This window comes from Pelobates fuscus, chromosome 6, assembly GCF_036172605.1.
Source record: "Pelobates fuscus isolate aPelFus1 chromosome 6, aPelFus1.pri, whole genome shotgun sequence".
Lineage (NCBI taxonomy): Eukaryota > Metazoa > Chordata > Amphibia > Anura > Pelobatidae > Pelobates > Pelobates fuscus.
The window spans coordinates 231,598,821-231,611,900 of NC_086322.1; the positions used below are offsets into that span (position 1 = coordinate 231,598,821).

The 13,080-nt window shown below is 40.7% G+C and overlaps 1 protein-coding gene across 3 annotated transcripts in view; it reads right to left on the bottom strand.

Moving 5' to 3' along the window:
* The window catches only part of ARHGAP23 (Rho GTPase activating protein 23), a 95,912-nt gene that overhangs the window by 25,793 nt on the left and 57,039 nt on the right, over nucleotides 1-13,080 (bottom strand). For all 3 annotated transcript variants that reach the window (XM_063458837.1, XM_063458836.1, XM_063458838.1), the window contains exons 2-10: nucleotides 8,942-9,118; nucleotides 6,119-6,137; nucleotides 5,619-5,717; nucleotides 4,648-4,726; nucleotides 4,429-4,483; nucleotides 2,957-4,205; nucleotides 2,125-2,280; nucleotides 623-734; nucleotides 422-479 (exon numbers count right to left, since the gene is read on the bottom strand). In XM_063458837.1, coding sequence (XP_063314907.1) covers nucleotides 422-479; nucleotides 623-734; nucleotides 2,125-2,280; nucleotides 2,957-4,205; nucleotides 4,429-4,483; nucleotides 4,648-4,726; nucleotides 5,619-5,717; nucleotides 6,119-6,137; nucleotides 8,942-9,118 — 2,004 coding nt within the window. The remainder of the gene's footprint in view (nucleotides 1-421; nucleotides 480-622; nucleotides 735-2,124; nucleotides 2,281-2,956; nucleotides 4,206-4,428; nucleotides 4,484-4,647; nucleotides 4,727-5,618; nucleotides 5,718-6,118; nucleotides 6,138-8,941; nucleotides 9,119-13,080) is intronic.

Consider the following 13,080-nt stretch of genomic DNA (forward strand, 5'->3'; position numbering starts at 1 on the left):
GAGGAGAATTCACCAGTGTCAGCCTTGGAATATGAAGAATCTGGAGGAATGGGCTCAGATCCCTTAATATGTATTCTCCAACCTCATCAGATGCTATAGGAGAGCTGTTATCTTGGCAAAGGGAGGTAGCAAAGTATTGACTAAAAGGTGCCACACATATATTTAACAATGATTTTATTTGCAATTGATTGATATCCATTAGAGGAAATCATTTTTGAACAGAAGATCAAAAGGTTAGACAATATAGACAATTTTTCACAGCCTTCTTTGTTCATATTTATATTAATTGAAGGCACTGTACATGAGGAGGTTTATACCCAAACTTAAATCCCAAATCCTACCCTTATGTCCAAAATATTATTATTATTTTTAGCCAGTCATTCTTATATGCAGACATCTATTACACACAAACAATTCTCACCCCATCCGTGAAGAAGCTACGCAACATCCTCAGGCTTGGAACTCTGCTTACGGGTCTTCTGTTGAAAAAAACAAAAATCTGAATAATTTGCAGGCTAAAATGTCTATTAGTTCCTTATATTATGATTTAGAGAGGACCATTAATCACAATACAGATGGCCTTTGATACTAATCCTTTATACATTTAGCCAAGAACACGCACCTTGGAATTCTTCCCTCATCACGGAAGGTGTTGAGTCCATCATCACAAGACTTGGAACGCTCGGTGGTTATAGCGAGGAGATATGAGGATCGTCGACTGGACTTAATACTGCCTAAGTAAGAGAGAGAGGCATGAGAGAAAGGGAAATAGAAAGTAGAGATACAAGGTACAGAGAAGTGTGCTCATTAAAGTGAATTGAGACTGAGGATGGAAAAGAGAGGTGATAGAAAGCCACGATAGAGATGGGTTAACAGTAAATAAAATGTGATTAAAGGAACACTATAAAGTTAGGAACACATATCCCTGACCCTATAGTGTTAAAAACATTTAGGTGGCTTACCCCACTTCTATCCCTCTTAAAAGGTAATAAAAAAAAAAAACTTGCATGTCTGCTGGCACTGGTCCCGCCTCCTTTCCAGCCAATTTATGATTTAAGCAAATTCAATGTTATCCCTTTCTATTCTGGTGTCCCCCCCCCTACTGTGCAAGGGTTTGAAAGGTCAGATTTATATATCTTCAAGCCCTCTCAGTGACAATCTCTATCCTGCCACGTCACCTCTTTGGCTGACATCATTAGTGTAGAAGATCTCAGCTAATCATATGGGAGGCTAGTCTGCATTCAATCCAAAACCGTGGACAGCGTGTGGTATAACGCTAGTACACCACTTATACCAAGGTGCAGAACTACAGTCCCTCCAGAGTTTACAGTAGCAATACAATCTCTCATCTAACATGCTATTCGCATACTGACCCATTCAAACACGCTTGGGACAAGGACTGGGCTATAAAGTCCTAAAACAGAATTGGACTAGAACTTTCTCCATACATAAAGACCTCCGCTCCTGCGCACAACACTTAGAGCGACAAAGAAAAATCCTCTATCATTGGTACCTAGCACCCAAAAAATTACAGAAAATCTAACATATGCTAAAGATGTAAACACAGCATGGGTACCATTCTCCAATAATGGTGGGGGCGTGAATTATTTGTCCTTTCTGGAATCAGGTGGCGAAACTTATGTCAGATCTTCTGCAAATTACGTTTGCTACACCAGAGTTCTGCCTCCTGTTTATGCTACTGGTGAAGCTATCCAAAGAGCAGCATGCGCTAATATGTCAGATTCTAATCTCGGCTAACCTCCTAACAGCAAGGAAATGAAAGACGGATTCGTCACCGGATCTCGGACACTTACTAAACCAAGTGGATATAAACTGGACGTATGACTTAATTTTTATGCACCAGTTTGGAGGGAAAAACACTAGAGCTAGAACCAGATGGGAGGAATTCCTAAAACAAAAGGACCATCACCTATAAACATTGCATGTCCGTACCAAGCATTTGTCTATACATGGCTGTGACAAACTAATAAAAACTGTCAAATTTAAAAACAAAAAACAAAATTTAAAATGAAAATGGAAATAAAAAGTGATGAAGGCACGGAGGAGACTTTATCGATGGGTTAAAAAAAATAAATGAAAATTGTTGGTGGTAGAGAAACTTACTACAATCCTGAGAGTAATGGCGGCTCATGGAAAAGCTGAATGTTGGGGAAGAAGGACTAGCAGAAATAGCAGGTGCAGAGTTTATGGCGCTGGACACAACACAGGAAGCAGGGACATGTTTGGCTCGTAAGTCAATACTTGGACTTGTTGGCTCATCTGAAGATAGAGAGATAACAAAAGGAAAACCCAGTCATATGTGTAATGGAGGAGTCTGGTACTGCAGGCAGCGGTACAGTTTCACATATGAAGACGTGCATACTTGAGGCAAGCAGTGCAGTTTCATAAATTTCATTACTTGCTGACATGAGGAGGCTGACAACAGATTCAAACATAAAGTTATGTAAGTATGTAAACACATGGTGCAGTTACATATAATCAGACTGGTACATTTATATGAAGAGGAGACTGGCACGTCCAGTCTGCTACAAAAAGATAAGGTGAGCAATATGAATAAAGACAACCAGCAATCTGTGCAGGTGCAGTAGATAAAAGCCTGTGTTAGCACTGGGGAAGCAACTCTAACATATGTGTGGAAGTCAGCTGTGAATTAAGGGCTTGACAAGCAAGATAGGGGATGAACTATGATTTAACTTGTATAGTTTTGCCTGGCACAGTTGCTGTGCTAAAATGGCTCAAAACATTAAAGTAGGGTTTCTCGAAACATGCCTCAAAATCCACCTAATGGTCCCAGTTAAGGGACCAATATTAACAGTTGAACATATCAATAATGCTGAAATCCTGGACCATTTTGTTTCTTTGAAGGCTTGTCTGAGAACCACAGAATTAAATGCCTGGTCATGATATCAGAATGTAACAAGCACCACTGTCTTACCTATAAAAGGAATAGACGCTAAGGGCTCCTCAGAACATGGAAGAGGAGGTACTCTTTGCAGTGGTTTTTCTTTAGAGGTTTCATCACTGCAAGTAGAAGTAGGATATTTAAGGTCTTTTCCATCCTCTGGAAAAATTAAGTTCACTTGGCGTGTTACAGGAGGAGCCTTGCGACCTGTTGGGGGCTTCTGTCTCAGCACAACCTCCTCTCGTCTCTCTCCAATGATGCAGCTCTCATCTGTGGAGCTAACACTAACTGACTGCTCCCTCTTTACTGGAGGAGAAGGGGGAGAAACAGGGTATTGTGCTGTCCTAAAAGTTGGGAGACCACTAAAAGCAGTCTCCCGAAAAGAGAAGGCATTGAGATGTTCAGTCCGACGTTGAAAAGATGGACTGTAACTCCGGTATCCAATGTATCCAGAGTCTCCAGAGCTGGGGTGTTGAGTCTGGGGTTTTACAGGTTCCCGTGGGCCGGGTGCTACAGTCTGGCTTTGAGGAATGCGAGAAAGTGGAGGAGCTGTCCGTGGGGGGTGATCTGAAGACCACATAGGGCGCTCATAGGGTGGGGAAATCAGACCAGATAAGTCTAATTTCTCTACTGATCGTCCATAATGAGCCAGGAAGTTGTCAGACTGTGCTCGGTGACCCCAAGAATGATTAATGGGAGGTTGATGAAGAGTGTCCTGTGACACACTTTGAGGCCAGTTTCTCTGGGTAGTAACCTCCCCAAGCCGATCTTGAGAGGCACTCCGTCTTCGGGGAGGGAGGGCAGCAGTCCCCCTGCGAGGAGTCTGATGGGACATCCAGTTGCACAAGGCCTGATGCCGCTCCCACTGACTCACCCAACGGGGATTGGTCAACTGTTCCCAAGAATCAGGAGATGCTTTGCTTGGTGGCTCTGCAATATGGCGGGATGTCCACCCTTGACTAGACATGCCTGGTGGTCCAGGCCCTCTGAATCTGTCTGATGAGGCTGGTGACCCTAAGTAGGGCCTTGGTGGAGGAAGTATGGTAGGAGCAGGCTGGGAGTAGTCACGATGGCTTGGACTGGACCTTGGAAACTCGCTATAAAGAGGTGATGAGACATCATCAAAGCTAGGATGATGGAATCTGGAGCTTGCTGGATACCCAGGAATATGTTCTGGTGTCTGACCACGCAATGGGTAGAAGAGAGGAGGGGGCTCAGGAATGCTGTGTGCACCTCCGCGATAGGGATCATTCCCCTTCAGATATGCATCTTGGGAGTAGGCCTGGAAATTTGAGATAGAGATTATAAACATGACTATGCATCCAAAGAAACAGAATAACAAGAAAAAAAAACATGACATACTAGTATAACGTTATGAAGATATCCTATTCCTGCACAATACCCATGATTACCTTCTCCAACAATTAATTGCCTATAGTTTATACACAACACAACTCCAAGAGTTCGTAACAAGAATCTTGACAGTATTGATGACTGTTGCTCACCAGTTGTAATATATCTTCATCCCTGGGCATAATGGAGAGTTCCAAAGCATCTTCACTGCAGGAAAAAAACAAATAAATACGTAGTTAGGATATTAAGAATCTAGAATTATGGAACTTATGGATTCCAAATCTGTCCATACACTACTGTCTATAATCCAGCATGATCGCACGCACACACATTCTTTCCTTGTCTCATCTTCCCCAGGCCCCACATCACACCTGTTTTGTATGAGAGCGATAACCTGGGAGTATGTCTTCCCAATGATGCTTTCTCCATTAACTTTCACCAATCGATCGCCTTAAAAAAATAAAAACAAGCAAACATGAAAGAGAAATACAAATGAAAGTAAAGGAAATCTAAAAGATATTCTTAAATATAAAAAGGAACATTCCACTATTTAAAAAAAAAAAAAGGCAGATTTCAGAAAACAGAGAAATTTTTTGTGGGGCTAAAACAGATGCAACTGCAGACATTGACAGAAATATAGGAAACAGACAGACTCTACTAGTAAACATACTCTCGGCAGGCTAACAAAGAATTTCTGCCAAGTGTTCTCAGCCTAATTTCTTTTGCTACTCTGACTTTTTGATAATATTAACAGGGCATGTCTTAGGCAAACATTATGATAGATGTACTGAGAACTAGTCAGTTTCAGTCAAAATCCCTCTCATTTTAGAGAGAACGATAGCCCTCCTTTTCCAAGAAGGAAAAAACCTACATGATCACACATGTGAGAACATTTATCCTTGCGCATTAACGTTTACTGGTCAATATTTAATATTTCAAGAAACAAAAGCTACATTCTCCAGCTGTGGGAGATGGACATCGTTATGTATTTATTTTTTTAATTTTGTGTTAATTACGTTCTAAATATTTAATTAGATTTATTATGGTCTTCTTGCTCATTATATCTTTTGTTAATAGTATACTGTTACTGTTCCAAAATGGAATGACAAAGTCAATTAAAGATTACAGAGTTATAGCCATAGCTCAATCAGCAGATCGAACCATTTTGGCATAACATCTTTAAAGACCAGATTTTGAGGTTGCATAACATAACCTCAAATCATTTGGTGCTAAGATGTGCCCTTTTGATCAAGAGCTAATGATTGACACAAATGTGTTTAAACCAGGCATGTTTTTAAACAGTGATTTGCTTGCCTGCCCCCTCATTATACTAAAACATCACCTGTGCATAACCCCGCCAACTGCGCTGGTCCACCTTCCTTCACATGTTTAACGAAGATGGTGTCCATTGGCTCCAGGCGACTGGCCGCAGAGGAAAATTCTGCAATAGTTAAATGTAGTGGGTTTGATGAATGATTAGGGAGAAAAATAGACTAGAAAATTAAAGAAGTACAGAATTACATATACACAGAAAAATAAAATGAAATTTTAATAGAGATTTCGCAATATTTTGTTAAAGGGAGCAGCAAAGCTAGCATGAAAAAGAGTTGTGCAACCTCAAAAATATGGCAAGCTCCTAGGGCAGACTTAACATTAATAGTTCTTGCAATCTGGTGGAGAATTACATTTTTTAGTCACTTATACAAGAAGGATCTCCAGCCAACGCTAGCCAAAGTTCCTATTGCAATAATTTTATACAGGGAGAGTGTGAGACAAGAGAGATGAAGAATTTACTGCCTCTAGAAAGAGACAGCTTGTAACAATGTGTTGTGTGCCACATACCTGGGCTGCCATTTTCCTCCTGCAGAAAAAGAAAGACCAGAGTTACTGCCGTATAACCCACGTTTTTAGGGAGTCGTGCAAAGTGGAAGAAAATAATCGCCTTCATAAACATGATAGATATATGTAACATAAAACATAGTTTTAACTCTAAACCTTTTAAGGTTAACTCTATTTCGGGGTGGGGGTTGGTTGGCTTCACGAGGGCACAGAGGCCTGTGTCAACATACACTGTCACTTTTTTTTTTTTTTTAACAGAAAAGTATGGGGTACAGAATGAAGAGGTGTTGTAGGGTGATAATCATATCAGATGCATTGATGTTCCATAACATGAGGTACAATGCCAATGTGGTTCACAGCGAGGTAATATTTGTAAGTACTTTGGTATGAGTGGTCTGATTTTCTGTTAGTTTATACACTGTCACTTTTATCAATGACTGTTTTCAAATATTTTAGGCTTCGTATAAATTATGGCAACATCAAACCCTAAAATATGCATGTCCCCTTTTCAGCACAAATAGGGCATTTTTGACTCTACACAAATACTCTCTACTCACTGCATGATAACGTTTATGTTAAAGGAAACTCCAGACCCATAAACACTTCAATTATCAGGCAATTAAAGCGTCACAGCTCTGAAGCTGGGAGGAAAGAAAGACTTATTTCCTTCTTTATGTCTTACTTTTCTGACGTGAACTGATGCTGAACTTAGATAAAAGGTAACAAATGGCTGGACACTTCTTTTCAGATAAAGTCAATACATGCTGTGTGACTGACAGCCAAGGGAGGTGTGGCTAGGGCTGCAACGTAATTTAAATCCTAAAGGCAGAAAAATGAGAGAGGAGCTATGCACCAAAACTTCTTATTACGGTGAAGTGGTTTGGGTGCTTAGACTGACACATTAATGGAGATTTGGCCATCTGTTACTAAAGATTGAGTGTGAAACTAACAGTGCCTTAGAAACAATGCATTTGCAATGTAGTAAATAATGCAATCCATGCAATTAAACCACTATGGCACATTATCCCCCTCTCATAATATTGTAAAGCGCTACGGAATCTGTTGGCGCTATATAAATGGCAATAATAAATAAATAAAAAAATTATAACCTACACTGAGCATACAATCTTTTTCCCTCACTGCACTGGAACTTGTATGTCCTGGCCTGACCAAGTTTGGTGAGTTTTACACTCCCATTAATTAGCTATTATTTCCAGATGCACCATTTATTCAGCCCCTCTCCTATTAGGATTATGCCAGCATTGAAACTATGGAGAGAATCCCACCGTCTGTACCTCTAACCCCTCTATTATCAGCTCAGTAATAAGAGGAGGACAGCAATAAGGAAGTAACAGCTGCTACCCAGAAATGTAACTCCCACCAATCTCAGGCAGTTCGGGCATGTATGATCTGGTGCTGCTCTAAGATTAAAGGGATTACATGGTTCTCCAAGCACCACAACCACTTCACTGATTTAAAGTGGCCAGGGTGCCTGGAGTCTGATAATGCATAATTTCTCTATTAAAGGCTGCACATACTGGGATTAACCCCTCTGTTGCCGGAGGAATAACGTCACCTCCAGCAGCATCATTGGAGTGTCATCAGCCAGCCCAGTACGAGGGTTCCGGGTTGGCTAATGTTAATTCTGTGCAACTTTCATTGAATGGTGGTGGTTTCTGGGCACTGCAGCTTTGATGGTCACTGGCAATGACAGAATGCCCCCCTCTCCCCTCCCTAATCCAGCCATTCCCTTCCCTTAGCCCGGCTTTCCTGGGAGTGACGTCAGCTGTGGAAGATCAGGTAGCTGCGTCAGCGCTGGATTGAGGAGAATTTTAGCTTTATTTTTTTATGGTTGGAGGTGGGACCAGCATGGCAAGGGTTATGCCAACGAAAACCAGTGTTTTATGTAATAACCCTTTAAGAGAAATTTACTGCATTTTTCCTGAGGATAATCTGTACAATTCTGGCTATCACAAACTTCAAAAAAACATGTTTACGCAGTAATCAGTTTTGTGCTTTGCATAATGTCCCTTTACGGACAGAGCTACTTGCTATATGTTCTCTATTTTTCATCTTCATATTCTCTGTAATTTCTCACTTGCCTACTATGCTAATCACTAGCCTACATGTATCTCCCTTTCCTACCAGACCCCCACTGACCTCTTAGTAGTGACCTAATCACCCCCTCATCATTCATTCACTCCACTATTCCCAACTGCCCTCCTCAGACTGGATTTTCTACTGACTTCATGCACAAGCATAATGCTGCCCTCCCCATTTCCATTGTAACAAGGATGACATCATTAATAACATGGTCAGTGCTTCCCTCCCCCTGCTTCCACCCAAGGGACATGAAAATTCTTCCCTTCAGCATTGAAACCTCTGTATTGTTTAAAGAATGGATATGTAATAACGGCTACGTAACAGGCTACATTTAAACTACAGTAATTCCCCCATCCATAGATCTCAATCACTTCAAGCTATCGACCCATCTGTCTGAATGGCACCATCATAACATCTAGCTATATAGAACCTTTGTTAACCCCTCCTTAAAATGATCCAACATAGTCATGGATTTATTGCTCATCGTTTCCCAACCTTTAACTCTTTATATGTAGCTAATGGATGATGGTAGCTTCAAGTTAACAATGGTTCGATAATCACAAGGTGTTAACCCCTGGTGGACAGAATATGCTGGCTACAGATTGTATGCCGAGGAGAGTACGTTTTTGTTGAGCGTAGGTAAAGGTTTACTTGCAAAAATAGACAATTTAATTTATATATGTGCAAGAATAAGGAGGGCATTTAGCTACACCGGCTACTTACCTGGTGTGTGGTATGCACCGCCGATTCTGGGGGGTACACAATGAAATGGCGCAGTGTGAACCCAAACCCTTGCCGAGTCTTCCTGATGACCAAAGTCCTGGGTCCCACCCACGTGAAAGACTCATCCAGAGGTGGGGAGTTAGTGCTGCAGCTGCCATCTCGTTGAACCAAGGGGGTCTATAGAGGAGAATGGAAAAAACAATATTAAACACATGGAACAGGCTTGGCAGACAGACACCTCGGCATACAAGTGGCACACATAGGGATTTATTCAGGTAACTCCTAATTGTAGCCAATAGAAATTAAATTGGCAAAAGTAAAGTGGCTCTTTAACCCCCCCGCCCCACGAAATACTAACATTGAACGTTTTGGAACTTCACAGAGATTCTAATGCAGCCAAAAGATATAGTAAGACAAAGTAGGTACTAGTATAGTCTTAGTATATTCCCTATGGTGAAGGTACCGCCATCAAGTTTTTTAATTTCCCCTGACCATCACTAGTGACAGCTGAGGGGGGAAAAGGCATTGTCTATGGAGGATCCAACATTACCCCATTATGTGTAAGTGTACAAGAAGGCTCTTGGGGGATGAGGAGGATAGACCGGATGAAGATAGCGGCAGCCACAAAGTACAGGGTTCCCCATCCCCTATGGCCACCAGACACTAAGTGGAGCAGTCAATATCTGTGGTCTTTACAAAATTTGCCAAGACCCTCGATGGTGACAGAGCCGCCTTAATGCTAAAACGGTCTAGATGTGATTCTAACAGAGTTAGCTACAATTTTAAATAAATAAAGCCCATGTGCAGTATAAAATACTGAGACAGTGTACGTTTAGGGCCGTGCTGGTTACACCAAATGCATATGACATATCCCATGAGCTATCCTCCCCATATCATAATCAAATTATCATTCTGCAGATACAGTATTGTATTGGCACAGTCTTTAAGGGGCGCATTAGAGGAAACCAAGTCCACACCAACTATCATTATTGGAGCTGTGGACTACAATTATTAGGCACTGTCAGACTCTTAACTGGCTGAGCAATTAGACTGACATGGCTCACAGTAGTTGGAATGTGCCTATTCAGGTTAAAGAGAACAAGCAAGTTCATAAAGCCCTTCTTTGACTACAGAGCTGCATCACACCCAATGCTCCTGCAGAGTATTCTACCCCAGGCCTGCCAAAAAGCCAGAGAAAATGAATGAACACATTGCTTTCTGAGACGGTTCACGGCTTTCATTAATTAACCCTTTCCTTGCTGCAGACTAAATACAGCAATGACAACATTCTAATATGGAGTTTGGGGAGGGGGAGCCGTGACAGACCGAGACATCCTGGAAATGATTCAATTCCACATACAGCTGATCTAATGGGGGGGGCAGCGAATTAGGGAGGGTTTCAAGGACACAGCTGTGAACAATGCCCGACTGGCACAGACAGTTTTCCAGACATGTGAAGAAAAGGGGAGTAGCCTGCAAGCTCTGCTAATTATATCGTTATACACCAACATACCTTTTCTTACACCGTGTATACTCCCAGACTAACCCACTGCCTTACTGCACCGTTCTAAGGTAGGTGGGACCTGCACTTATACACAATAAACAATGTGATACACTTACTATACAGTCTTACGTATATAGTCAGACTGCTCGATCTGGGTGATGCATGGGGTGTGGCTGGGTGTACACAGAAAGCACAATGCACTAAAACATTAAAAAAAAAAAAACTCCCTACTGTGTCAGCCTGTATATAGCGAGACATGGTCTCAACATCCCATTACTGTGTGCCAGCCTACAGGTGGCAGGACAGCCCCTATACAATGCACAGGTCACTTCTGCACCATCGTATATATAGATTAGCCCCATAGAATCCACAGAATTATGCTGTCCCACATGCAGGGAAAGAGACATTTAGATTGGCACACAGTAGAGCAAGGCAAATACAGGAAGAAAACTCCCTATCCAGTACTGTATATTATACAGATCACTGGAGAGAGGTTTTGGTCAATACATATGCAGGAGTCAATACCCTATATCCTCTTCAACCTATTGTTCCTGTAAGTTTTCTTGCAATTGTCCTATTTATAGTTACATCCCCCCTCTCATAATATTGTAAAGCTCTACGGAATCTGTTGGCGCTATATACATGGCAATAATAATATTAATAATACATATCTTATATGCTAACTTATATATAGAAGAACAAAATAAACACACACACGTAAATCCAATATCCCACGTCAAGCCGTTTTGATTGGTCAGTGTATCATGCTCTATAGTATAGATCCATTTCTTTTGTTTTTCAATTTCCTTTTTTTATTTTTTATTTTTTTATTCAATTTGCAGAAGCCATTATACAAAAAGTATAAGTTCCTTTGCAATGCCACACATGAGCTAGATCATGTAATGGGGACTAATTGATGGCCAATAGAGTTTTTGCCCATCTTTGGAGTTCTTATAAGTTTTATTTAAGCTCATTTCTACAACAGCCTAAAGACAGATGTTGAAGGGATGATAAAGGGACAGATGTTTGTTTTCTTCTATAGATCACATCTGTGTTTGTCTATAAAAAGAACTGAAGGTTTTCTATCTAACAAATTCCTTCTGTGATAGTTGTTCATGTGCTTATGGAACATTCAAGACTATTACGAGGTAAGCTTTAGCAATACCAGCTACAGGTTTCTTTTTTTGCCAGACAACTGTGTCACAATTCGGAAAAAAAAAAAAAACAGAAAACATCTGACTGCTATAATCTGCCTGCATCAGGAGACAGACTGCATGGGATTCTGGGACATGGTGTCTGTGTCGCTATTACAAGGACAAACTTAGAAATTCATAGAAAGATTAAATGATTACAATCAGTATGCCATTGTGTCAGCATATAAATTTGAAATGAAAGCGGACAGTAGCGAGAGATTAGAGACACTGTATCCACATTTATATACAAATGTATATTAAATAATTTGTTTATAAATGATATATTGGATTTTTTAACTGGAATAACATATCACCAGGGTTACTTAGCAAACTATTTTGTTCAACAAAGGTAGCAATGGCATTAAAATTATATTATAAAGATGGATCAAAGGGACTATTGCCTTAAGTCCTCTCAGGATCAGCAAAAAAATAAAATCATTTCATTGGAGAATTGTAGCAATTTAGAGATCTTCATATTTGAAATTAAGTGTTAGCTCATACTTGATTATACATTTATTACTTCGTAATATAACACGTGTTCCTGGTACTTCATGACAAACCAGAGAACAGATATGAATTGCTAAATAAGTAGAGGTCAACCCTCAAATGACAACTGAGACATGCACTGTGGCGTGATTGGTGGAATATTTAAGGGCAGGTGTTTGAACATCCAGTGAGTGTATTTTGCAGAAGGTATAATACAATCTTTGGGTAAGTATAACTTAATACAATTGCAGGTAGTTTTATTGACACGCAGTATTCATGATCCCATTACCCATCTGACATTTTACAAGGGACCTATAGTCCAGAAAATAATTGTTATTTCGAGACAACAGGTTCCCTTATAGTTATGTGATAACTATTCCCTCCCACCCCCCATTGCTCAGTAAAAGTGAAGTTAAATAAAGATATTTCATTTCTCCACTGCAGCCTACAGCTCTGCCTCTGTGAATGTCAGCATCCAAGCTGACGTCACTTGCTCCATGCGCAGTAAAACACAGCGCTCCTCCAATCAAATGCTGCTATATCAGCTGCATTTAATTCCTGGACTGAATTTCATTCTGTTTTTCAGTAGGAAGCACCTCTAGGTGGATTAAACCCTGTACTGTAAGTAAGACAGGACCACTGTACCTAGACCTCTTCATTGTGACTAAATGGTCTGGGCGATGTTAGTGCTCCGTTAATGTAACACCATCCCTCATTCCATGAGAGAAAGAACTTTAGTAAACTAGTAAATTTAGGGTAAATCTAACCCATGGTGGAGCTCAGAGTCCCCTTCTATACATACAGATTTCAAGTAGGAAAATGTTATTTTAGGTTTTGACTGCTCATTAATCAAATGTCCATTAGCACAGCCTGGTAACCCCTGCTTGGCTTTAGCAACCCCTCACACCTTGTATAGATGGTGAAGACAGGCTATATAAAGATCTGCTCTCCCTGGT